Consider the following 27,385-nt stretch of genomic DNA (forward strand, 5'->3'; position numbering starts at 1 on the left):
AGAGCTTTTGTTTTCGTATTAATCAGTTGCTAAAATAAATTGAATTACTGATTTCACTTTTGTAAATATGTTGAAACTTTAAACATCTGTATTTTTTCTTCAGATAATCAAGATGTTAGTAAGTATACCTAGGCCTGCTAAATTTATGTAGGTTTTTTTGTAACGTATATAGATTAAAAGGACAAAATCTTATTTTAAAGTGTATGTGTACAGTGTTAAAAAAAGGTGTTCTGTGGAATATTGCCTCTTTTCTTATACAAGAGGGGGGGACAGATTTTATCAAGATTTTGGATTATTAACTTTTAATTTAAGTTATTTGAGTAAGAATATAAAAATTGATATGACAAGGTACAATAAAAAGTTTTTTCAAGCATTAAAAATGCTGAAATTGGAATACTTAATTGAAGAAATGTAGCATATGACATTGGCAAATGATAACCACAATATTTCTCTGTTTATCCATGATACCATAGTTTAACTTCAATATTTTTACCGAATTTGACTGCAATTTCTTTTTCCTGTTTATTTATTGATATGAATTTCACAAAAAAAGTTATTTGAGAGATTGGTGGACACATAAAATGTTTCTGTTCATTATTTGAAAAATTCTTTAATCTTAAGCAGTTTATTTTTGTACCAGATTAAAATTTTCCTAATTTCTGGCATTGAGTCCACTGAGCAGATCTTTATTGTTAAAATGCAACAAAAATGTAGATACTATTTGATCAATGTTATCACATATCAAAGTGGCAAAAAAATCTATATTGTACATAGTCATTTTGTGATTTTAGTGGTGTGAATAGTCTATTAGAATAACTTTTTTTTATTTATAAAGTTGCTGTGTTTTAACATTTCACAATCTGTACTAAATTCATTCCTAAATAACTATAAAAAGGGTTCTTGGTTTAATAAGGAGTAAGGAAAGGAGGAAGATGTGTTATGTCAAATTTTGATCAGAGAATGATACAATATACTAAAGCTTAGTCTGTTAATGATATAACAACATCATGTATAATTAAGGTATGTGTGAGCACATATGCATCATGTAATTTCAGCCTTATCCTTTATTAATCAAAGCTCTGTCTTTTTCATTTATTAAATTAATTCTAAATACTCTAAATGCTAAACTGTCATTCTCATACTGTGGATTCGTTTATTTTCGTGGTTATCAATTTTCCTGGATTGAGGAAAATCAGCATGTTCGTGGGTATTTGATTTTGTGGTTTTGTCAATGTCTACATACATATATAGTTCATAGAAAATGTGCAATTCGTTTATCATTTAAATTTGTGGTTCACCTAAAACCACGAAAACCATGAAAATTGTTATCCAACAAATAATAATGAATCTACAGTAACAGGTAACATAGCACCTTTTTCACTATATTTAGAGAAGCTAGCAACCTTTGACTTTTACTTTACTATAAGCAACAAAATATTAAAACTTTCTGCACTTTGCTTGAATGAATACTAGTTTTAAACCTGTGAGAACATAATCTTAAAGAAATCTGTTTTTCTACACCTTTCCTTCTTTCAGTAAATTTCACTTGTATTTTTTGAAGAATGCTTTTGTCTCGCCTTGAAGGAGTCAAAAAGCAAGACATAGGTATGCTGTTTCTGGCGTCATCTCGACGGCAGCGATGGCATCAACAATGTATTAGTTTGTGATTAGGTCTAGTTTATGGTGAACGGCAAGTGGTAGGTCAATCATATTTGGTATGCAGGTGTATAAGCATTGGCACATCTCATTTCAACGGAGATTATTTGGCCCTTACCCCTCAGTCACGGTCTATTGACTTTGAAACTTTTGCTTATTTTACATGTATTGTGATTAGGTCAGTTAATGGGGAACCACAAGTGGTAGGTCAATGATATTTGGTTTGCAGTTGTATAAGCATTGGCATATCTCATTTTTTGTGGAGATAATTTGGCTCCGCCCCCTTAGTCATGGTCTATTGACTTGGAAAAATTTCTAAGTTATCATGTATTAGTTTGTGATTAGGTCAGTTCAAGGGGAACCATTAGTGGTAAGCCTATGTTAATTGGTATTCAGTTGTATAAGCTTTGGCACATCTCATTTCCATGGAGAATATTTGGCCTTGCCCCTCAGTCACAGTCTAATGGCTTTGAAACAGATCTTAGTTTTCATGTATTAGTTTGTGATTAGATCAGTTTAAGATGCACTGCTATGTTAAGTCGATGATATTTGGTATGCAAATTTATTGGCATTTGCAAGTATTGTTTCCATGAAGATTATATAGCCCCACCCCTTCTCATGGTTCATTGACTTTGAAACTTTTACATTGTTTACAAGTTAATGTTTGTATTTAGATTTGGGAACGACTTATAATAAGTCAATGGTATTTGGTATGCAGTTGTATTAGCATTGGCACATTTCATTTACATGGAGATTGTTTAGCCATATAACTCAGTCATGGTTCATTGACTTTGAATATTTGCATAACTTATGTAAGATGTTAGAGTACATATTCAAAATTACAAAAAGGCGAGACATATCTCTGTGATAACAGTTTATGACTTAAAAAGAATGATTATGACTTACAGTGACTTGACTGTAAGTGTTGCTATCCATCAATTGCAATTCATTCAAAATTTTGACCAAATTGCAATTTGTTTTATTAAACCAAATTGTTCAACTGGTCAGAAATTTGAACCAACTGCTGTAGAAAACCATAGTCAAGTCGTGAAAGTGCAAGGTGATAAAATAAAACATACTTACAATCCTATAAGACTTTAACTCCACTTTAATGATGGTATTACTAAATCAGTCTATCAATCTGTATAGTTATATTATAGCCATCACCATACTAAAGGTGAACTGTTTTATTTTTAATTGCTATAAAAATGTCCAAACTAAGCTTTTATATAGTTTTTCTTTCGAAAAGTATTCTATATTCATAAGAATCACACATTATGTGAATTAAAACATTTCATATTCAGTAAAATATTTGTGAAATTGCAATATGTTTGTAGGAAGGGGAGATAATCTTTTTTGGTTTCAAAAAGTCTTTATTCAAAAGAATAGTATTTTAGGTTATCTCCCCAAGGAAACTTATCAATAGCATATTGTTATTTCGCACGTTTTTTACTGAATATATGATGTATTATTTTAAATGATATATAATTCTTATAAATATAAAATCCTTTTGGAAAGAAAAACTATATGAAAGCTTAGTTTGGACATTTTTATAGCAATTCAAAATAAAACATTTTACCTTTAGTATGGTAATGGCTATAATATAACTATACAGATTGATAGACAAATTTAGTAATAACATCATTAAAGTGGAGTTAAAGTCTTATAGGATTGTAAGTATTTTTTATTATATCACCTTGCACTTTCACATTTTGACTGAACAATTTGTTCAATATTCTGACCAGTTGAACAATTTGATTTTATAAAACAAATTGCAATTTGGTCAAAATTTTGAATGAGTTGCAATTGATGGATAGCAACACTAACAGTCAAGTCACTGTAAGAAGAATTGTTTTTTTTAAACTGCACATTATTATTACTAACCTAAAGTTATACTTAAACATAAACAATTTAATTTTCAAACTCTGAAGGAAAGTTTTGTCAGCATACTTGTTGAAAAAACAATTAGCATAACTTTTGTAAGGATGAAATAATGATTTAACCACAAAATACTACACATAGAAATAAAGAATTAGTTACAAAAACTCCTCCAAAAAAGGTCAACTTGCATGCTTTAGATGGTAAGCAGTGCTTTTACATGAGAGTTTATTTTTAACCTAGAAACGTGCATTGTTGCAAAATTTTTAAATGGTTTTGTTTTCAGTTTTATTTGATATATAATTAACACCTTGCACTTTTTTCAAAACATTTATTCAGTGTAACCTGTGTAATCTGACACACTGAGGGACCAGAAAAAAATGTTGGATTAAGCCATGTAAGCAGGGTGTCGGAATATTCATTTTTTGTCTGCAAGGATAGGCATATTTTTGGACCATGAAAATGTGTCCGTTTAAGCAGGATATTGGAATACTCAGGTGTTTGATTAAGCAGGTTACACGATATATGCTTTATTTATTCCATATTGTTTACTCTTATAAAATGCTGTCAATATTGTAGTACATGTATTTACTTGCACCTTAACCGTTATATGGGAAATGCCTTTGTAATATTATTAGTTACATAGTGTGCAAGTGACCTAAAACAGTATATATGGGGTCAGTGAATTCCAAATGGAATTTACTGACCCCATATATACCGTATTACGTCATTAGCACACTATGTAAAGAATTTATCTTACCGACTATTTTAACGTGTAAAATTTAGACTAGTGACCTATCAAAGTGAGCAAGTCTTCAATACAGTTAGCATTAACATGATGCCAACAATGACAACTTGTTAGATTTAAATGTGTTTTCTGAATTTATTTCACTTTATCATCACTTTCTTCGTCTGTTGAAACCTTTAAGATTTTTCAGTACTGTTTTGTTTTTCTAAAGGGACGTAACACCACTACTAACCGTGTATAAATAAGCCCGCCTCCCTACTAACCTAAAATGAAATTTACAGAGTCTCCACGTGGACACTTTTAACCAATTATATTCCTAGAAATGTATAAGAGGTTAGATGAATAGGAATAATTGTATTACAGCTTTTACATTAATGCTAGCTAGACAAATCTTTGTTTGGCTTGCTTGCTTTGTTTGTATCAGTGTTTGCTCAAGCATGGTAATTAAGATAGGCGGGGCTTCAGCTTGTATACATCATAATTAGATTGTATTGGACGTTATGTCTGAGGTTAAGGACACTTAATTTTAAAACATCACATGACAAATATTCTCACATGTTTTGTCACCTGTAAAAATACAATAATTTGTCAATGAAAGAAAAATATAAACTTTTTTCTTGTATGAGGCTGAGAAACTGGCCTTCAACATTAATTGACCTAATATTGTTTTTATAAAATATAAATCTATTAGTTCAGTCAGTTATTTCCATGTCTGTCCTTCGATTATGCAACTCAAGAAAATATTCCAAAATGGGAAAAATTGTATCGAAAAGAGAAAATCCAGTGCACCTTTTTTATGTTAGGGTGTGTTTGAGATGAATATTTTGTCTTGAAAATGTACAAAACAAGAGTATTTGATGCATCATCTCGCTATCATTTTATATAGCAAAGCTACAGGTTGACTTTATAACATAAAAAAAATCACAGTACTAAAAGATGAAATATAGGGTCAAGTGAAATACCTATCCAATGGATCACAAAATCAGAGTAGGTGTGGTCGAATAGCTATTTTACTAAAAGTGCTTGACGACAGTCTTTAAGTTGGATCTCTGAAAAAAAAATTGTCTTCCGTTTCTACGATTGTGAAAATGAACTGGTGTTATAGGAAGATAATTTAGACGAAGTAGAATCCTGTCTGTATTGTATATTTACAGGTAAGGAAACATGTGAGAATATGTATCATGTGATGTTTTAAAATTTAGTGTCCTTAACCTCCAACATAACGTCCAATAAAATTTAAGTATGATGTATACAAGCTGAAGCCCCGCCTATCTTAATTACCATGCTTGAGCAAACATTGATACAAACAAAGCAAGCAAGCCAAACAAAGATTTGTCTTGCTAGCATTAATGTAAAAGCTGTAATTCAAATAATTCCTGGCAAATAGAACTGGATAGTTATAATTATATTTTAATAATGTTAACCCCATCGCCAACTTTGCATTTAAAAAAAATTCTCTATTACACTTATCATGCTTATGATCCTGTAAAGTTTTAACAAATTTGGGTACAATTAAGGTATTAAAATATTTGTGTATTTTGTTAAAACCCAAATGTGTGGTTCACCTAGAGCTCTATTCCCTAGAAATCTATAAAATTAATTAATGCCCTTCAAATAATCCAAAGTATAATAAAACAGTAGAGATCTCTAAAAGACTTGACCAATAGTAGCCAGGTTTTGATTTCTAATGTAATAAGATTTGTTTGTACATAATCTGTCCTTGATGTGACATGTCTGAATCCTGTTATGTAGTAGTGGACATTAAGCAACCAACGATCAATCAATCAAGGTTATGTAGTAGGATTATCTAGAGTTATAATTTTTCTTACAGGGACACAAAGAAAATGAAAAAAAGATTTATGTTAGTTTTTCATCAGCATTTATATCTGGAGCCGTTGCTTCCCTCTCAGTTAATCCCTTTGATGGTAAGTTTTTATGCCCCATTTATGGGCTTTATGTTTTCTGGTCTGTGCGTCTGTCCTTCTGTTTGTCTGTCTGTCCTGCTTCAGGTTAAAGTTTTTGGTTGAGGTAGTTTTTGATGAAGTTGAAGTCCAATCAACTTGAAACTGAGTACACATTGTCCCTATGATATGAGCTTTCTTATTTTAATGCCAAATTAGAGATTCTACCCAATTTTGACGGTCCAGTGAACATAGAAAGTGATAGTTGAGATTGGGCATCCGTGTACTATGTACACAGTCTTGTAAGTTTTACAACAGTAGTTTTCTTGTAGATATTATTTTCTAAAAAGTAAACTTATTTTGTGGTTAAAATACCTGATTCTTTATGAAATTTATATTATCAAGGAACATTTGTTTATATTTCTGTCAATGGACTATTTTGTACAAGAAAGAAGAATGATATCAACGTGATATTTAACTGTCAAAAGCAATCTTAACAACACCATGTCAAAACCATCGAAAAGAAAACAATATAGAAAACATGTTAATAAGTCAACTGGTCACATAGTTTATGTCATTTCTGACAGTTCAAAGTAGAGGTTTTTTCTCTTTTCTCGTTTGGCAATTTTGGTGGACTTGCATGAAAGATATCACAGTGACCAATACTTTAAATTTAGTCCTTAAAAGATTACTAACCCTTTATATATATCGTATTAGGTCACTAGCACACTATGTGCAATAAATTCAAAAAATTATTTCTGTGTTTTTTTTTATTATTGTGAAAAAATGCAACAGGGTTATCATGGTTATAATCGCAATAATTTAAACTCGTATTTTGATATTTTTTATATGAATTAAACATGATTTTTATTAATATTGCAGAAAATCAAATGGCATTTTAGTCTAAAATGATAAAATCACAATAATAAATGCTGGCAATAATATCTGAATTTTACAGTAGTATGTCATCATTGCAGGAAATCAATATTGATTTTAAATTGGTGCACAATAATATATTACTTAATCTAGAATATAAACAATAAGACCACATAGGAAGTAAGCCAATCAAAAGACACAAAAAAAATATTTGAGACCAGGTTTTCTTGCAATGCCTCTAGTAGAATAAGATTGTTTTACTTTGATTCTGTTGATCACATAACTACAAATGAAAGGGATCAGTATGTTAATGTAAGGAATACACACTCATTAAAACAGTCATTTCATTTTATTTATTCTTTTTAGTTGTAAAGACAAGATTACAGACTCTTACAAAAGGAAAGAATGAAAAAACTTATGCTGGCATAACTGATTGTTTTAGGTGAGTCAAAAGATACTAAAGGGATATTTAAACACATAAGTTAATAGCAGATTCAGGTCTATATATTTTGTTTCCTACATTTTTTTTCCTCAAGTGTAGATGATGATGGCTGTTCTAGTACTGGTCCTTCAAAATAAGATAAGAATGTTAATACAGAAAATGTGATATGATTTCCAATGAGACAAATCTCCACCAATTATCAAATGAAGTGATAAACATGTTTGTGAGCGTTCAACCCAAACCATAGCTTTGACTTTATTGTAACAACACAACATATGTGCTGCCTGTAAAAATCAGCTGTAATTGGCTTAACTCGAACGATTGGTACTAGGGAAAAAACAACTAATATGAAATCAGCAGCTTGTTTTACCATCTATTAAATTTCTGTGTTAGTGGTGATACTATTGATAATAACCCGGTAATTTGATTAATGTTTCAGGAAAATATATAAGACTGAGGGATGGACAGCTTTCTACAAAGGAGGTACCAGTAGGATTATAGCTATAGCCATTTTGTTTGGTGTGGCACAGACAGTCTATTGGCTGGAACCAGTAGAGCATACTATAAAGCTCTATACCAAGTACAGATCTTGACCTTCAAGAGAAAACATTTAGGCACAAATCTACTACAAAATTTTATATAAAATTTCTTAATGATGAAAAGAAACAAAATAATTTGTATATACAAAAATTATGTATTTATCTTTACTAGGTCAGATTTTTTTTTTATAATAGAAGTTTGATATAGATTTTTTGAAGTTTTTAAAAGAATTTGTGTATATTTAATAAGACATTTTGCTTTTCAACTTTTGATTTTAATAGTCAGACGTAAATGTTGAAGAATAACAAGAGTATTGCTAAAAGTTATTAATGAACTTTCAATTATAAGAAGCTTTTTTTTATTAGCTTACCTTGCCTAGAAGGACAATGTGGGCTATTGCCATTGTTTGGCATTTATCAGTTGTCTTCTGTCCCATTTGTCTATATAAAATCAAAATTACCTCTTTTGCTAGAACTTAATCATTTTAGTTAGATCAGTAATGTCCCTTTGATTTTGATTTTTTTAGTCTAGTAAATGGTACTATGAGCGAAAGAAACCTTTGTCATATGCAGTGATTTTAATTTATGAGGAATACATGCTCCATTTAGTCTCTAGTTTAGATAGGCAGCTATCTTGGATTTGCCAAAATATTGATATGAGAGTTTATGATATTAATTAAAACCAAATTCAAATATATAAATTTTATTTCCTCTGCTTCTTTAACATTTGTTTTTCACGGTTGGATATATTTATTTGAATAGAAAGGGAAACTCTTGTCTGCTCATCAATGTTTAAGTTAAAACTGTGTGTCAGGTCTCCCTTTATTGACTGTCGTCATATATCAATCAAATTTGAAAACTACATAAAAGTAAACTTGTTTTGAATGTTTTTGTCAGTGTGTATTTTCTACAAAACTACTGCTGCAGGAAATGAAGGGCAATAACTACAGTTTAAAAAGGGAGTTAACTCTAGATATTTATACTTCCCTTTCCCATACATTCCAGTATTAAGTTGTGCAGATATTGTCCTTACTGCTGGCATTTTATATATTTACAGAATGTGATAAGTGGTTGATATTATTGTTATTATTTATACTTTTTAAACTCCACTAAAAGATTTGTCCATTGTATGGCATTCTGACAAAAAAATTGCAATTCTATACACTTTTTGATTTTTGAAGCTAGTCTCAAAGACATAAAATCCTCATATTTGAAACCAGTGATTTGTTTTTATTTTGTTAAGGTTTTTAACACATTTACAAATGCTTTGTGTCTTGTTTATTATATTTGTTTAATATTCATAGTGTTATAAATGATTTTTTTTAATCTTAAAAATTTAAATTCAAATAATGTGCCATAAAGAAGTTATAACTCATAAATTTAGTCAAATAAGTAATGCATTTATATAAAAGTTATAATTATGATATCAAATTACATAGTGATTTTTTGACAAAAACCACATGATACTGATTGTATGGAAATTAAAGAATAAGAGGCTATTGGAAACCAATACCAATAGTTTGGTCAAATTATATATTGATGACCATTTTGAAGAAGATCAAACTAGTATAAAAGATTTGTAATTTGTAACTTTTCTTTTAAAGTTATTTGTATGTCTTTTATTTCTTTGATTCAATGATACATACCAATGAATAGTTAATGAGGTGAAAAAAAGTTACCTGACAATCATACAGTGTTATTTTTCAAAAATTTTTTAATGTCAGACATATAAAGAAAGTTTATAGCTACTAATGCTACAATTTAAAATTCCAGGAACAACACTTTCCTTCCCTTTTTCTAACCTATTAGATTTATAGGTCACTGATTCCAAAACTATGTGTAAATATTCTCAACAATGAAGACATTGGTGATATTTATATGCACTTTATACATGTAAAGAATAGTGGGTAAACCCATGTTAACACATATTTCGATTTATTTGTACAGTTGTGATGATAAATGTCTTTATTTATGATAGCCAAAATTTTGTCAGGTTAAGAGTCACTTGCTTTTGAATATATATGTGTTATTGAATTTTTAACAGCATTTTGGTTTCCAGTCAGTTTCTCCTCAACATTTGAATTATTAATTGAATGTGAACTGTGATATACATGTAAATGGTACAATAATCATGAATAAATGGTTTTATGATAGCCATTCTTAATATTTTTGAAAATTGCTGTGTATTTGTTTATTTTTTATTTGTATATTATCAGTTTAATTAGTAGTATGTATATTATTCATTAGTTCTAAGTCAAATTATTATTTGTGTTACTAGTCTGTACTTATATTAGTGTCATAAGTTAATGTCATATTTTTTGGGGTGGGTATTTTTTATTATTTTTGGGTGTGGTGTACCACATCTGTTTAAACACATATGGATCATCATTGTTGTATCGAATCTTTACATGGGGTGTAGTGATAACATAAGAGCATGGCCACTTGAAATTTCACTATACAATATTTTATGAAAATTACTGAATTTTACCCTAGAGATGCTATCAATGTACCGGCACAAACTTGTACTCATTTTTTTATGCATAATATTATCAAGTTTCCTCCCAAAAATTATTTCGCATGACCACCAAAGTAAAAATTTATATAAGGATATATTATAAAGGAATGCATTTTTCCGTGATTATTTTTTGTAGAGCTTATTACAATCATTTAGTCAACAATATCTTATGAATCTAAATGAATTATAGGAAAATTTGAATTAAGTTAATTACCTAATGACCTCATTGATTACTATTTATAAACTATCCTGGATTTTTACCAAACTTAGACAGAAGCTTCTTACCATCAAAAGATAGTATCAAGAGGAATTTTTTTTATGGATTTTTTTCCTCATTTTTGTTGACCCTGCAATTATCAGCAAAAGTAGGCGAGACACTGGGTTCTACAGAACCCATACATTTTTTTTTTTAATTTTAGGATGATTAGATTATAAATGCATTTAGTCATTCTAATAGAAAGGTTCAGATGATAGATTTATTGCAAATTTTTTTGCCAGTTTACCAGTGTCAAATTATAGGGATAATTGGGGTTAAATTTATTGAATAAAAATGTGTACATGATGACATATATAATTATTCTTATGGTTATAAATAGAATTTATAAATTTTACAAATTTATGTAAAAATTAACTCTCTTTTGAATTTTGCATATCATGAAATTTTAAAAAATGTACAAAAATAGTAAAAAAATAATCTGACATTAAAACTGGTCCTCCAATTTGAAAAATAAAAAATATAAAAAATACTTAATATTGTTTTATCATTTATATGTAGCCTACTTTACCATGAAGGGCAGTACCAGCTGTTACCATTACTTGTGATACATGTGGTACATCTTTATGACATCAATCATTTTAGATGGATGTCTTCTTCAAATACATGCACCTTCATTCATAAAGTTATACAATTAATCCACCGTTTTCTACATAAGAAAATGCCTGTACCAAGTCAGGAATAAGACAGTATCCCATTCGTTTGATGTGTTTGAGCCTTTGATTTTGCCATTTGATTAGGGACTTTCCCTTTTGAATTTTTCTTGGTGTTAAGTATTTTTGTGATATTACTTTTTAGTGGCAAATTGAGACCATATTTAGGATACCCATGATGAGTATGATGGACGACGACTGTTTAATGTCTAGTGACAAATTAAAAGGATATTTATGACAAGAACATAAAATCTAGGTATGACTATAAACCCTGCTTAGTCCTAAACATTCCATGTGCTAGTTTACAAGGTAACTGTTTGCTGGAAGATATGCTATCCTTCACAGATATATCAATGACTCCAAGGCAAACCAATCTTTGCCCTTACTCCCAAATGCTGCTTGCTCTGTGGAGAACAAACACATACTAATTGGCAAGTCTGGTTTGAGCAGACGCTGGTTTGAACCCAAAATATATGTATGAATAAAAGCAACAGTAGTATACTGTTGTTCAAAAGTCATAATTCGATTTAGAGAAAACAAATCCGGGTTACAAACTAAAACCGATGGAAACATGCCAATTATAAGAGGAAAACAAACGAACATCAGGAACATTGAAGTGCAATGAAAACCGATGGAAACATGCCAATTATAAGAGGAAAACAAACGAACATCAGGAACATTGAAGTGCAATGAAAACCGATGGAAACATGCCAATTATAAGAGGAAAACAAACGAACATCAGGAACATTGAAGTGCAATGAAAACCGATGGAAACATGCCAATTTTAAGAGGAAAACAAACGAACATCAGGAACATTGAAGTGCAATGAAAACCAACTCCAACTTACAAAGAAACAAACTATTTTTATGGCTAGCCAAAACTCTTGCTTATATGACAAGGTGAGTAAAAAAAATCTAAAATCACAACACTACGTAACAGATATACAGCACAACAACATGCATGAACTCTCTTCACAGAGAAACGTACAAACAAACACTATAGTCGACACAACATGCAAATTGTAGAACAACAACAACATAATATCACAAACAGTGACAGACATGCAATTTCAAACTTTATGCAATTATTTTCACAATACCATTCCCAAAAACTTTCATGGCAATACGGGTAGTGAAAGGCAATTTTATAATTATTTAGACTTCGAACGATAAGACATAACACATTATCCAATCAAATCCATATCAGAAACATCAAAAGACAACAGTCATATTCTAAGTTATATTTTGATATTCGGTATGGGACATGTTCGGTACTTAGCAGACAGACGACATAGATATTAAACAACAAAGACGTGATAAAACTGTTATTAGTTAATTTAACTTTAAAAAACATCGTTCTACCTGTATAAGAATGACTTTTTGAGTTCCGGATTAGTAAACGAAACTGTTTTTTCCTGCATCCCTTTGTTTCACTTTTCTCCCCCCCCCCCCCCCCTCCCTTATTAATGAATACATTTGTAGTACTACGATTATATATCTTAACGTACGAGTTTTTTGCATGCCAGCTCTGATACATATATTCATTACTTAGTCTCGATCAGATGAAAACGCAAAAAATGTTTTAATATTTCAAGTATGGCATTAATCCAAATAAATTTTCTACTTGGGTTTCAAATATCGCGTCATGCTTTATCGACCATAAGAAAATGCCTGTACCAATACAAGTCAAAAATATGTTAATCATTTGTTTTGTCTGTTTTGAACTTTTGTTTTAGCCATACGATTAGGAAGTTTCCATTTTGAATTTTCTTTGGAGTTTTTATTTTTATTTTTTTTTTTTTTTTACATTTTTAGACACATTTTCATAAGATACGAACTTATGAAAGATACGCTTAATCAAATTTTTATGAAAAGCTACAAGAAGTCTTTTAATGTTTCCTTTTTTTGCTGCACAATACCGGTATATGGTATCTATGACATTAGAGTAAATATAAAATAAAATATTCTGTCATTTACATATTCGTTGCTGCATTCATACATCCCGGAACTGTCCGTCATTACTCACAAGACTCAAGTTTTGTAAACCTTCAAATGCTGTAAGAATGTACGTTTATAAATGAGCATCTGTTTATTAAAATAAAAGACAACATCTGAATTTCTAACAGTAATTAATACTAGACCAGTATTGCGATCAAATTTTAATTTGTATATCTTTACTACTATAATTACGAGGTCTAATTTGTTAGCCGACAGGACGTAAAAACGACTAATGAAATAATTCAACTTTAGTCATAACAACTATACAGGGCAACGTGGTTAGTTAAATATTTCATTATTCCAGGCCCTTTTGTTTCCCACATCATAGATATAACCAATAATTGACAAGTTCCGGGTCGAATCCGATACCGTTACCAATAGTATATATCACATATAGTTTTCGGTTGTAATAAGAAAATCAGGAACAGAAATAGTTTAATATCAGAGAAAACTTTGTACCGTGTTCTGTATTGAAGTTTAACATGTATGTTTTCTTTTATACAAAAAGTAAAATACACACAACTGTTAATGGCTTATCATATCACAAGTGATTTCTATTGAATAGATATAAATTGAGGCTCAGTACAAATATTTGAACATTTATCACAAGTTACATTACCATGTTTGAAATGGAGGCAAGTTGTCCGTATGAATACAGAGGATTGAACCGTTGTCCTTGAAAGAAGCCCAACAAAATATTTTCTTTGTTGAGAGTGATTCACCCGCAAGAATGCCACATTCATTGACAAGACAATACAGTCCAGGGTTTGATAGCTTAATGTCTAATGTAACGCTTCTATCATACAACAACATAGTTTTCATTGGATCAAAGGGGCCATACTCCTGACCGGACTGAACTTTTACTATGAATTTTTTTGAGCTTTTTGGGTCTGGTTTTGGACCTTCTCTTATGCCTTTTACGGAGTGATGGAAGGTTCTTATTATACCTGGTTTCATATAAGGCTCTGTGTTTTTCATTTTAATCTGTATAGTATATTCTTTATGAAGAAGTTTACACATTTGTCTGTGTTTTTTCCAGTGATTAGTCTGACATTCTTTAGAACAATAAGTGGCTGCCCCACATTTACCACACGTTTTAAGTAGAAGAGATGAACGGTAACAGGAACAACAGGTTTGGATTATTTGAACTGTTTCCTTTGGGTGCTGGATACCTTTATTATTGTTTCTTCTAATATTTCTGTTGGTGATGATTGGAGGCCTCGAGTAAATAGACCTTTCTTCTGCCATTTCGAAAACGTTACTCATCTCATCAAGTACCGGTTTTAAATTCTTACCGATTATATTTTCAATGGAGTTCATTACAAAAATATCAGGACCTGTGTGGTCTCTTATCGTATTACCATCAATAATGACGGAGGCTGAATAGTTTGAACCAATGCGTATTCCACCGCTTTTGTTTTCAAAGATGTCATTGTCTAGAAGATATACCGATGATCTTGATTTAATCATCATTCCCCAAAGCCAGTTATCGACAATTCTATTTCCTTTGACCTCATATGTTCCCCCATCTAATGAAATGCCAGATAATCCATTTTGGAGAATTATGTTATCAGCAATAACAGCTTGCGATGCTTCTTTTGAACTCTTATCTGGAAAGCATGTTATACTACCAATCGAATTTATGCCGCCACAATATATACCTTCCTGGCCGTTCCCTTGGATATGATTTCTGTATATTATCCCATTACCTCTTGGAGATAGCATGATTCCATGGAACTGATTATTAATAATAACATTGTCTTCAACCTTCACCATTCCACCATTTCTAGCCTCTACTCCAGTACTTCTCATATTTCTTATTGTACAATATCGTATTTCAAGATAAGCACCATCCCCTTCGGCGAGGACGCCACCTCCACCACATCTGTATATTACACAGTTTTGTACAATGAGTTTGCATCCAGAACCTACCACAATTCCGGGATAACCTCCCTCACCTGTAGGAAAATTTGCCAATCCAGGTAATTCTGTTGGTCTTGAACATTTCACAGGACGCTTTACACAACCAAATCCACCATTACATCTAGGAAAATCGTCACATCCTTTATCGCCATTAGATATTTTACATTTGTAAAATGTAGCTGTTGCGTTTGAATGAACTCCAATTTGTGCGCTACCTGATACAAATGTCAGGTTTTCAAAATGAATATGTATTTGCCTTTCACGTTTAAAGGTAATGTTAAATGCAGAATCGGGTTGTCTTATTATTTCAAGGCAATGATTTAAGTAAATTTCGACATTATCATTCATGCCTATAATTTGAATACTTTTAGTTGTTATAACTCGTTCCGTTAGTCTATAGTATCCATTTTTCAACAATAGAGTTGTATACGGACGTCGATGTATTGATGATATCTCTGAAGAGAGATCATTTGGGTTTTCTATAATCGTGAAGACAATAAGTGGATAATTAATTTTCATTTTATATTCTACTAAGACTTCCTCATTAAGATTAGCAGCAATGCATGCTGAGGCAAGACCTACTGTTTCAAATTCTGAAGGTAGTTCACCATTTCTCACTAAGTTTGCTATAGCATAAGCTTTCCAACAATAACCTTTCCAGTGGTAAGGATCTAACGCTGTACATTTTTCTGCATCTTTTAAAGCATTTCTATAGTCATTTACTTTAAGATAGAGTAAACTTCGATTGGAAAATAACTTAAAGTCAACAGGTTCATCTGGAGACGATCTTATACCTTCAGTATAATACTGAATTGCATCACGGTATCTTTTTTTCTTAAAAGCTTTGTTTCCTTTTTCCCTGAATATCTCTGGTTCATCTGGCAACATTACATCTGCTTCATCTCTGATGTTCACCAAAACGGCAGACAAACAATCCTGAATTGTATTTCTGTCTCGTTCTAATAAGGGTATTTTAACTGATGTAAATTCCGAACATTTTTCTTTTGGAATTTCAATAATAGTCATTATATGAAGTAGTTGCTCTTGGTCTGCCAAGGCTTCATCATGGCGTTGATAAACACTATGAAACACTGCGGAGGTGTGTATAAGATTGGCAATTTCTAAGTTTAAATGCAACGAACTGTCCTGGTCTTTGTTTTTCAGAAAATTAACTATGTGACCCTTTAATATATTTGCATTCATAGCTAATTTACTCCACAAATAAAGTGATCCTCTTTCCGGACATTTACCAGTTTCAACACAAAGAGCTTTGTAAGGAGAAACTGTTGAATTTAGAGCTTTGTTGACCATTCTTGTTGCATGCTGTAAAATTATTTTTACATGACTGAGGTCTCGCAAACTGTCTCTTATTACTTCTTGTACTAGTCTGTGTACTGCTAGAGTATCTTCTCGATATTGTTGGAAAAGGGAAAATCTTGTTAAGATCTCCACTATCTGCTTTACTCCAAATGAGTCTTGCAACAGCTCCCTCATTTCTTCATTTTTTACCTGAGGTGAACCATCATTGATTATTTCAATTGGTATATCATCAGGAGACAGAAAAGATGCAATTTCCATGACTTTTACGGCGGATGTACCTAATCCTTCCTCTTCAGAAGCTTTCTGTATGTAATCAATGTTTAACTGCCATGTCGTTTTTACTGCTAGTCGTTCTTTCTGAGTGCTTTGAGAAGTTTTTATTTTCATTGCATTCAACAGTTTTTGTCGTTGTTTTGTAAATTTGTCCATATATTGCTCAAATGTACAATTTTTTGCCTTAATGTATGCACCAGCTTGTTCAAGTGCTAGAGGAAGCCCACCAAGTTCTGTATTGAGCTCCAGAATAATTTCGTTCTCATGATTACTCTTTATCCCTGTTCTTGTTTTGAGAAACTCCAATCCTTCTCCTGGAGTCAATACATCTAGGTAAAGACAATCACGTTGGTCAATTTGTAAAGATTCTTCTACTTCTTTTGGTTCCCTTCTGGAAGTTATCAGTATATGTCCACACGCTTTTCTTTTCCATGTACCTATCAATAAGTTCTTCAACATCAGCATTGTCTATAATAAGTATCCATTGTGATTGCAATGAAGCTATCCATTTAAGGGTTCGTAAAAGTGTTTCTTTCGCGTTGTTTCCGATTGTGTTTATATCTATTGCTAGATTTGAGACTGATGTTTCCAATGTTTCATTTGACTCTGCAGACATCCAAAATATACCACCTGGATAAAATGTCTGAAATTGCCAGGCATACTCTATAGCAACGCTAGTTTTACCACATCCACCCAATCCACAAACCACCTGAGCATATTGAGAATCTTTGTTTTTCATAAAATTTACTTGCAAGACCGCCAACTCTCTGCTTCGACCTACAAAGCATTTCATGCGGTCTGGTGGATAGAAGTAAACTTTTCCTTCTGGTCTTACATGAGAATTATATTTAAGCTTTTCAATATCTTCTTTAATCCCAATAATACTTTCTTCAATTTCGATCAGACCTTTCTCAGCATTTTTTTGGGATTCGGATAAGTAACCAATATTTGTAACTGTTTCTTTGCTAGAAATATTCAACTTCCCAACTTGTTCTACAGCCTTTTCCAAAACTTGTTTCGTACTCTCAATATTTTTTTCATTACTTAACTGTCTTTTTTCAAAACTAATGTTTTTATCCCTTAGACCTACAATAACTTTATTGGATTCTTCAATAGCATTGTGAAATATCTCATGTTTACTTTCAATTTGAAAAATCCGCTCAATGGAAGAGCTTAGCCCATTTTGAATACTTGATAATTCATTTTCAACTTGTCTAAAGCTTTCATCTGCTTCGTTTGTAACTTTCAGTGCATACTTGGCAAGAGAGGTGGTCTGTTTTGTTACCTCTTCCAGCAAATCAAGTCCTATGGTTTTCCCTTGTAGAAACAGAATACCTGAGTGGGAAAAGATTGATAAATTTATCATAAATATTATCATGATTATTATTCACATTATTTATAAACTGGCAAATTAATATTACCTAAATATTGTCCTCGTAAAACGAAATGTTTGTGTTTATCCAACGGCACATACCTCAGTCTTGTTAAGTGCAGTTGAATCCCAAAACATGGCAAAAATGCATGTGTTAGTACAGATATTTATACAATCATTCACTTATTGAATATATGGAAATTGTCAAAAAGCGTTAAAGAAGTACAATTTATTTGTAGTATTTTTAACTAAATGCCCAAATGGAATCTTTTATGAAAAAAAAATCATTCGCAAAGAACATAAGGTAGTTACTGACACAAATTCACATATTTTTACAGTGAATGTTATTCATAGCATTATATAACAAATATTAGATGTTAAAAAGTCAGATAATAGAAAGGGGAATCAAAAACTCAAGTCGAACAAGGACAAACGATATCATGACCAAAAGAACACATAAAGACATAACTCTTTTGTACACAATCTTACAAAGAAAAGCTTAGTATTGAACCTTAAAAACATCAGTCAGAAAGAACGGGATTATCTCATATGTTTAGGAAGCAATATCGTTAATGGTGGCCGCAGTCGAGTGACTCATGCCAAGTGAAAATATTGCTGTGTTTATTAAATGGTCCTGACGAGAACACAGAGACGATAATGCGGTTTCTACAAACAAAATCTCATCATAGATACCAGGTATACATTTTGTATGTACGCCAGACACGCGTTTCGTCTACAAAAGACTCGTCAGTGAGGTTCGGTATCATCAGTAGCTCGAAGTTTCACTTGTTTTTTCATGTTTTGATTAAAAATATATGGGTGACCCGAGTGTGCCTAGAATTACATTGAGTTGTAATCAAGTGATTGTGTGCCGAAAAAAACGTGTCGTTTGAAAGTTTTTGAAATAAATTTAATTAGCTCATTATTCTACGTTATAAGTTATCAAAATTATTTTCTTATTACAGTCAGGATCCTACTTCGTCAAGATTATCTCCCCATTACGCCAGTTCATTTTCACAATCGTAAAAATGGAAGCCATTGTAGCGATGACGCGCTACCAATTTTGCTCTTGGAAACCGATAAATTTATCCACATTGCACCAATACGATCCTTATATGTCAGTTATATTTTAAAAGACAAATGTATCAACTAGCTAATGAGCATCAGTTAATGATCTTGTCTGCATTGATTCAACTTAAAACTATTGTCTGATCGGTTGTTAGGTGGAATTTTCGAAAAATCATAAACATTTAAAAAAAATCTAATTAAATATTTCGTGGAAGGGCAGACTAGATATTTTTAGTGGTTGAAGACTATAAACCCTAGTTATCACACACAAAAAATTAGAATTTTTCGAAGATATGCATTTTCATCATCCAACTTGTAAGACTGTCGTCTAGTACTTTCAGTAAAAAAATAGCTATTCGAACACACCTTCCCTGTTTGTGTGAATCATTAGACAGGTATTTCACTTGACCCATATATTTCATCTTTTAGTACTGTTATTTTTTTGTGTTATAAAGTCAACCTGTAGCTTTAATTTATAAAAATGATAGAATCTGAAGCGAGACGATGTATGAAATATTCTTACTTTGAACGATATCAAGACAAAATACTCAACTCAAACACGCCCTAACATAAAAAGGTTCACTCGATTTTCTCTTTTCGATACAATTGTTGCCTATTTTTTGGAATTTTTTCTTCAGTCACATAATGGAAGGGCAGACACGAAAATTACTGAACTAATAGATTGATATCTTTTCCGTCCGTGGTAATTTGTTCAAAAAAATCGGAGGTTATGCATTTTTGTCATCCAACTTGAAAGATACCCATGTCGTCGACTTGATATCTAATTGTTCTGCTTAACTATGTACTAGATAAATTGAAAACTTATGCAAATGGTGTTTTTGAAATAAAACACCTCGTAATTGAGAAGAAAATTGCAGTTTTGTTTGTTTCTATTAACTTTTTAAAAATTTGTATCTATAGTAAACAATACAGTAAACATTTATCGCCTTCTCTAATAGAGAGCTTCGATTCTTTTGTTCTATTTCAACCTGTTTTCCGACTGATTAAATATCACAAATTCAATAATAGAAAAAAAGATAGGAAAGGTTTTAAAGCATAACCGAAAAATCCCCAACGGCGGAATTTATAAGATCATAATCCGGTAAATCAATGCCATTTGTCCAAAATTACAAATACAGTTAGGAACAGCGAGTTGATTTTTCACATCCAAAACTCGATTACAGAAATGGATTCAGACTTATTGTTCTTATTACGGAAGTTAAAACCTTGGTTTTACAAAAATCATTATTTTTTTTTATCGCATATTTACAATTAGTCACGACCGATGCTCTATCACAAGCTATATTAATCCTATATTGTAATAACCGATCGGGAAGCAACAATCTTCCAACACCAGTGTCGATATTTATTCATTGAACTAACAGTCTTCTTGTTACATGACCCTTTGAGTTGGAAAAAACAGAAAAGTACAAAGTTATTCTTTTCATGATTGCTTACCGTTGGATTCCCAGAGAGTTAAGTCTCCCAAAATCCTGTTTTCATCTGCAGTTGTCAACTTCAAGTTCCTAATGAGCTGGTTCATCAATTGAAATGAAGAAAGGTATTTGTTTGCATCCCATACAGAAAAGTCACAATGAGCCCAGGGATTCCTTATATCCGAGCGAATCTAAAGTTAAAAAAAACCGATACCTACATGTACAAACAAAAATGGGTTTAAATTCATATTATTTAAAACAATTGACTTAGATTTGAATTCATTTTTTATATCTCATTTCATCTGACGATACAGTAGTTATAATTACCATTGTGCTACTGTTTTTAAAGATAGTGTCTGCTTACTCTCTTTATCATGATTAATTGTTTTTCGTCAAAATCTAACAACTCGGGCACTTATAAAAATGATATCCTAAAATTACATGGAGGCGCATTCAGTAAGATAAATCTACTTAATCAATACGCTTTGGTTAGAAATTGATGTAAGCGAAAAGGAACAAGCTACGGCTATGTTTGTAATTGTCAGATCTTTGTTGTTACATTTACTGTCTATGCTTCAATTACTCAACAAAGTGTACGTTCAAAAGTACTGCATATGGTTGTCTGTTGTTGTTGTTATTGCTGCTGTTTTTTCTTTTCTTTTTTTTTTCTTGCTTGTATATTTTCGGAGGTTTCCTTGATTGATATTGTCTGTTGTACTACTCTGTACTTCAGGCGTTTTCTGTTATTGCTTTCATTGTATGTTTCAAAAAGCTTAATATAAAATGTAGAAAAATTATTTTGGCAAGGTAACAATAGCAAAAATTTAAGACGCATTCACCAATGAACAAATAAAAACTAAAGCACATATAAAAGACCAGTAAACAATTTAAAAATAACATTGCATCAAAATTATACTCAAGCTAAATCATTTCATAAGAATATCGCTACGCTGATGATATATTTCAGAAAGTAACTGTTCTTTTGACAATTAAAGTGAAATCTTATCATTCTATTTATATATAATATTTCAAATTGATTAAAGTAAAAATCCTTCAAGCTCACTGTTGATTTAGTTTTTTTTCTCCCGGCAGGCACATTACTTTTTAAGATTATAGCTAACATTGATTTTGGCGTTAAAACATTTTGATTTGAGCGCCACCGCCATTGATGAGGGTTATGTTGACGCAACGCCCGTCAGGCGTACCACATTATAAATTTTTATCTTTGATAAGGTTTTTATCTAGAGAAGAGATTTCAGTGTGACTAGATCATTGCTAACCAACTAAGTTTAAAACTTCATTGAAAAATATCCTATATTCGCAAATATTTAAAAAAAAAAATTGTAACCAAAATCGCTGGAAGATTTGTTCTCTTTCTTAATCTTTTCACTAAGACCCGATATCTGGGCTAGTACAATTGATTGTCGCTCATTTGAGTTAACTAGCCAGAATAACAAAACTTTCATTATATTTTCAGCCACATTTAAATAGAACTAAAGTCTTCTTGGATATAAAAAGAAAGAAATGACAATCAAATAATTTTGCGATTTCAAGACACCGATAAGAAGATGAAATAAACATATGTTATACATAGTTCGATTCAATAAATTGTTTAATTTCCAGTGAAGTTTAATGCTGACTTCATTGGACAAATGGACATTTGTAGCCGTGATAATAGTTGTTAAAACGCGTCGACATTCCATAAAAGTGTGTGCATATAATACTTGTTGCGCAGCCATTTCTACTTTTGAAGAAAATGATTTGCAAATAGCTAATTTTATTTTACACTTGATATATTTGAAAAGTCTTATTGATTAATATGCAATATCATATCTGCATTAAATGTTTTGGAAATGTTATATGGTACTTCTTTATTTAGTAACAAATGATGAATCATAAGCCTGGTACCTCCAATAACTATTTACACCACTGGGTCGATGTCATTGCTGGTGGAAACATTAATGCTCTTCAACTTGATTGGCTTTTTTTGCTGAGCGTCACTGATGGATCTTATGTAGTCGAAACGCACGTCTGGTGTGTTAAATCATTAACCTGGTGACCTTTGAGAACTAATATAACTACTTTGGATGCTCCACACTCCATCTTTTTTAGGATTTGAGAATTTTGAACTTTTTTTTATAAATTGAATAAGAAGGAATCTGAGTAGCGAGGAAAACCCCGCACCCGGAGGCGGGCCTCAGCTGACCTCTAAACAAAAATGTGTAAAAAAAAAAAAAAGTTCAGTCAAAATGGCGGTAACTCTAAATTCCGAAACATAAAAATGAACAAAATTTTGTAGTTAAAATACAAGACTAACAATGGTCAGAGGCTCGTGACTTCAGCTTTTTATTGTGCTATTTGAGTAGGGATTTTCCGTTTTGAATTTTCCTTTGAGTTCGGTATTTTTGATGAACATTTTTTTACATAAATGATAATTGTTTTATTACTATCACAATTGTTATACCAACCGTCTCTGCAACTCTTTTAACAATAGTTGGGAATGTGTCTATGTTGATAAGAAGTCCAAGTAGTGCAGACGAGTCACATGTGTGATCGAAACCAGAATAATGGGCCATATGAGAAACCAAAAACAATTTGGAAAAGTCAACTTCATTCTGTATATTGTAATTATAAGAGGATACATTTCTCTTCTTGCTTCTGTTATTGTTTATTGCTTCATAGTTTAAGTCTTTGTTCGTCGGATTATATTTCCTCAAATAATTTGGAAATATTTGTCTGTCTATATTGTATTGTTGCTTCATTGAAAGATACAAGCTGTTTATAACAGGTGCAACATACTGCCTTAATGCAGGAGCTACAATTGTATGAATACAAATGCCTACGACCAACCATCTCTTCTTTTCATCATCGAGATCAGGTTTTGTAACTGCAACGAAACACATTATATTATTTATCTTAAAAAACAAGGTAAATTTAATTTCACATCAAAAATATTTTGACCGGTTTATGATGCTTAACTTTCACAAATGAAACATGATGTTTATATGAAGTTTTGGACTTATATTTTTTTAATTCTCGAGTTTCACTGAAGACATCATTTGCCATAACGTGTATGGGATATCACTCATTAAATTGGTACCGTTAAAGCTATCTATGATCCATCTTAAAACAACTATATTTCTTTTGTTTAAAGAATGATCGAAATATTATACATTAAAGTTGTTGACTTGGTATTTTATATGCATATTTCAGGAAGACACATTTATCAAAGACCAAATTCAAGTAGCCCTTTCTGCAAACTGCAACTTAATAATTGAACATTGAAAAAATTATATCTGAATTGTTCTTCTTGGATATTGAAACATGCTGTCTGTTAGATACATTGACAGCAATAAAAATTAAGTGGTGATTCTTTGTACAGCTGTAAACATACATGCTTTAGGTAGTATAAATAAATATTGAACTTGATGCACATTTTACTACATGCCTATTAGCTGTATTGCTTTTGGAAATGAAGTATTAAAAAGGAGGCAGGGACAGTCAAACTCATAAATCGAAAATAAACTGACAAAGCCTGGCTAAAAATGAAAGACGACAAAAAGACAAACAATAGAACACATGACACAACATAGAAAACTAAAGAATAAGCAACAGGAACCACCACCAAAAACTAGGGGTGATCTCATGTGCTCCGGAAGGGTAAGCAGATCCTGCTTCACATGTGGCATCTGTCGTGTTGCTTATGCGATACGATATACCGTATGCGTATTATGCACATTATGCGTTTAATAATATACATGTATACCTATATTTTCTGAGTGTACGAAACGCTGTCTTTTAATTTGAACGTTTTGTCATACATCATTTGAAATGTATTCAGGCATTTTATTCTGCCTCTAAGTTGACTTGTCTTAGGCATTTGTTCTTAATGAAAATGTTTTGTTTACAAGCAACTAATATTCGCCCGTGATTGAATTAAAAAAAAATACCACATAAGGAATCACAATGCTACAATAAGACACAAATAACAGTGTGCCTTTTCCATTCGATCGCGTGCACATTTTATCATAATATTACCTTGTTTAGAAGAACTAGGAATCTGTACAATAGTGGCTGTCAGTTCAGGCGGGATATTGTCTTTAAACTGTATATATGCCATTTCGTTGGTTTCACATAACTATTTCATTCTTAAAAAAAATCAAGGAAGCATTTACAATGAATTTATCAATGTAGGAAGTATTAACACGACGAAAGTGTAAGTCTAAATAGATAGCACCATTTTCATCTTACAATTCGTTAGCTATATAGAGTGAACTGATTTTCCCCCTTTTCGTTTATTCTTGAAATTATTAAAAGAGCGTTATAGTTGCTCCTCTGCTTAAATAATTTTTCGTTCTTACCGACTTTATAGGATTATATTTTTTTCCGTGTCGGTGATCACAATATATCGCCATATTCACTTTACATTTTTGCAACAAGTTATTGAACTTTAAATATTTTTTGAAGATTGTAGTATAATAACTTGCTACTGCGTTCAGACAGAATGTAATATTTCAGTTATTACTCCATATCATAACACCGAGCCACCTTTAATTCCTTATTCGTATAAAGAAATTGTTGAAGTTTAATTTTCATTTATACGTCAATTACATAAGATGAAAATAATGCTCCTTCAACATGAGACTCTGAAGTTTAGATATGAACCCAATGGCCCTTGACATATTTATGTGCGTTGTGGCAATAAAGTTTATCGACAGATTGTAGACTTGATCCTTTAAATTTACTGTTATGAATCAATCTTTATTGTTGAATACAGTAAAGAAACGTTTAACTCATCAAATTGATAAATTCAACAACACTTTCCTCTATCTTGATGATATCTTTTTCGTTAAATAGTCAACATTTCCCTCAACATACTGCTAGAATATACCCAAGGAAAATTACTTGAAAGAAATGAAAAAATCAACAGCAATAACTGATCTTTCCTAAATTTTTACTAAGAGGTTAAGTACAATCTATCAATACTCATATGTTTGCCTGCACAAAGTCATATGTTTACCTGACTGTTAATAACGGCTTTATACGTGGGATGTGTGCTGATTTTTATTTTAGTATTAGATGATTTGTTTCATTATTTATTATTAGCTTTGAACTAGCTGTAGGTGGCACGGTAGTATTTCCTGGCCCATAGGGATAATGATAGCCTTTTTAGAATTTTCACCACTTTCTAACACTGCAAAAAAATCTACATTCACACTTAACTGAAGTACTTTCATTTTACTATTCAGAAATGAATTTGAATATGTATCATGACCGTTTACTTTTTTTGCTATTTTTAGAAACCTAAGGCCACTAGTAATTTTAGGTCTTTTATGGTGCAGTGAATACAAAATTTAAAAAAATTCTCAAAAATTCATTTTCATCTGTATGTAAAATTATTTCATATTTTTCTACACCTGATTCATCCCTCAGTTTGGGAAAGTATGTTCAGTTGATACTGTATTTTTTGTCCAATCACACTGTTTAGATACATTTACCTAAGTAGGGTACACAAAAGAGCAACCTAAATTCTGGAATGCAAATACTACCGTGCCACCTGTAAGTAATTACTGCGAATGGTCTCAGATCTCTACTTTATGTCTTTTTTGTAGTTAAGGATGAAGAAGAAACATATAGCGTGTCACGTCCTCTCTGTTTTTTGTTTGATCTTTTTATTTTGATCGATCTGATGAAATCAACCTTTTTCACCTGATTTTATAAATTGTTCTAATGTTGCGCCGTTCCATCATTTTCCCAGGTTACAGAAAAAGTTGAGCGTTCACAAACATGTCTAACCCAGCCACATTTTATATGCGCCTTTTCAAAGTCAGGAGGTTGTAGTTCAGTTGGTGTCGTTTTTTAAACGTCTGTCATATTTGATTTTCGTAAATTGTTTTGTTATGAATTAGGCTGTTAGTTTTCTCTACTGATTTGTTTTGTATTATTCGTGTCGGAGCCTTTTAAAACCCATGCAGTATGGGTTTTCTCATTATTGGAGGGAAACTGTTGCCTATAATTGCTAACGTCGACTTCATTTCTACTTTGGTGGATAGTTATCTCATTAGCAATCGTTTACCATCTCCTTATTTTTCACGTATACTTTACAATTATAGTATACACCAATCATAATTGACATATTGTTTGATAAAGGCAACAGTAGTATGTCACTGCTCAATAGTCATACATCGATTAAGCAACAACGAAATCTGGATCACAAACCAAAACCGTGAGAAACAATCAACTATAAGAGGAAACCAACGGAATAACAGAAACACTAAACTGCTACAAAAACGAACACAAACATATATTGTTTTTTTTAAAACAACTGCCATATTCTCGACTTCGTACAGGACATTGTTAAGAAAAATAGTGAGTTGAAATTGATATAAAGGCTAGCCAAATCTCCCGCCTTTACGGGAATGTTAAAATACACTAAAATGAGAACAGTACGTGAGGGGTATATAGTACATATAAACGAAAGAACACTCGGGACAGAGAAATACACTAATGAATA

General features: G+C 31.6%; 2 protein-coding genes across 3 annotated transcripts in view; one reads left to right on the forward strand and one right to left on the reverse strand.

Moving 5' to 3' along the window:
- LOC139491132 (mitochondrial glutamate carrier 1-like) overlaps window positions 1-10,159 on the forward strand; it is a 28,755-nt gene extending 18,596 nt beyond the window's left edge. For both annotated transcript variants that reach the window (XM_071278543.1, XM_071278544.1), the window contains exons 8-11: window positions 104-118; window positions 6,114-6,207; window positions 7,426-7,501; window positions 7,941-10,159. In XM_071278543.1, coding sequence (XP_071134644.1) covers window positions 104-118; window positions 6,114-6,207; window positions 7,426-7,501; window positions 7,941-8,094 — 339 coding nt within the window. In that variant the 3' untranslated portion in view covers window positions 8,095-10,159. The remainder of the gene's footprint in view (window positions 1-103; window positions 119-6,113; window positions 6,208-7,425; window positions 7,502-7,940) is intronic.
- Window positions 10,160-13,630: 3,471 nt separating this feature from the next.
- LOC139491103 (uncharacterized) lies at window positions 13,631-25,019 on the reverse strand. Its single transcript, XM_071278468.1, has 4 exons — window positions 24,910-25,019; window positions 23,340-23,758; window positions 20,894-21,062; window positions 13,631-18,330 (listed from the first exon to the last, which is right to left on the reverse strand). Exon 4 carries the CDS (start codon window positions 17,458-17,460, stop codon window positions 14,095-14,097), a length of 3,366 nt encoding a protein of 1,121 aa, XP_071134569.1. The 5' UTR covers window positions 17,461-18,330; window positions 20,894-21,062; window positions 23,340-23,758; window positions 24,910-25,019; the 3' UTR covers window positions 13,631-14,094.
- Between the last annotated feature and the right edge of the window lie 2,366 nt (window positions 25,020-27,385).

Source organism: Mytilus edulis, chromosome 10 (genome assembly GCF_963676685.1).
Source record: "Mytilus edulis chromosome 10, xbMytEdul2.2, whole genome shotgun sequence".
In the NCBI taxonomy this organism is placed as follows: domain Eukaryota; kingdom Metazoa; phylum Mollusca; class Bivalvia; order Mytilida; family Mytilidae; genus Mytilus; species Mytilus edulis.

What these genes read in the sequence shown, in the direction of transcription:
- LOC139491103 (XM_071278468.1), bottom strand. Translation starts at nt 17,460, where the DNA reads ATGCTGATGTTGAAGAACTTATTGATAGGTACATGGAAAAGAAAAGCG.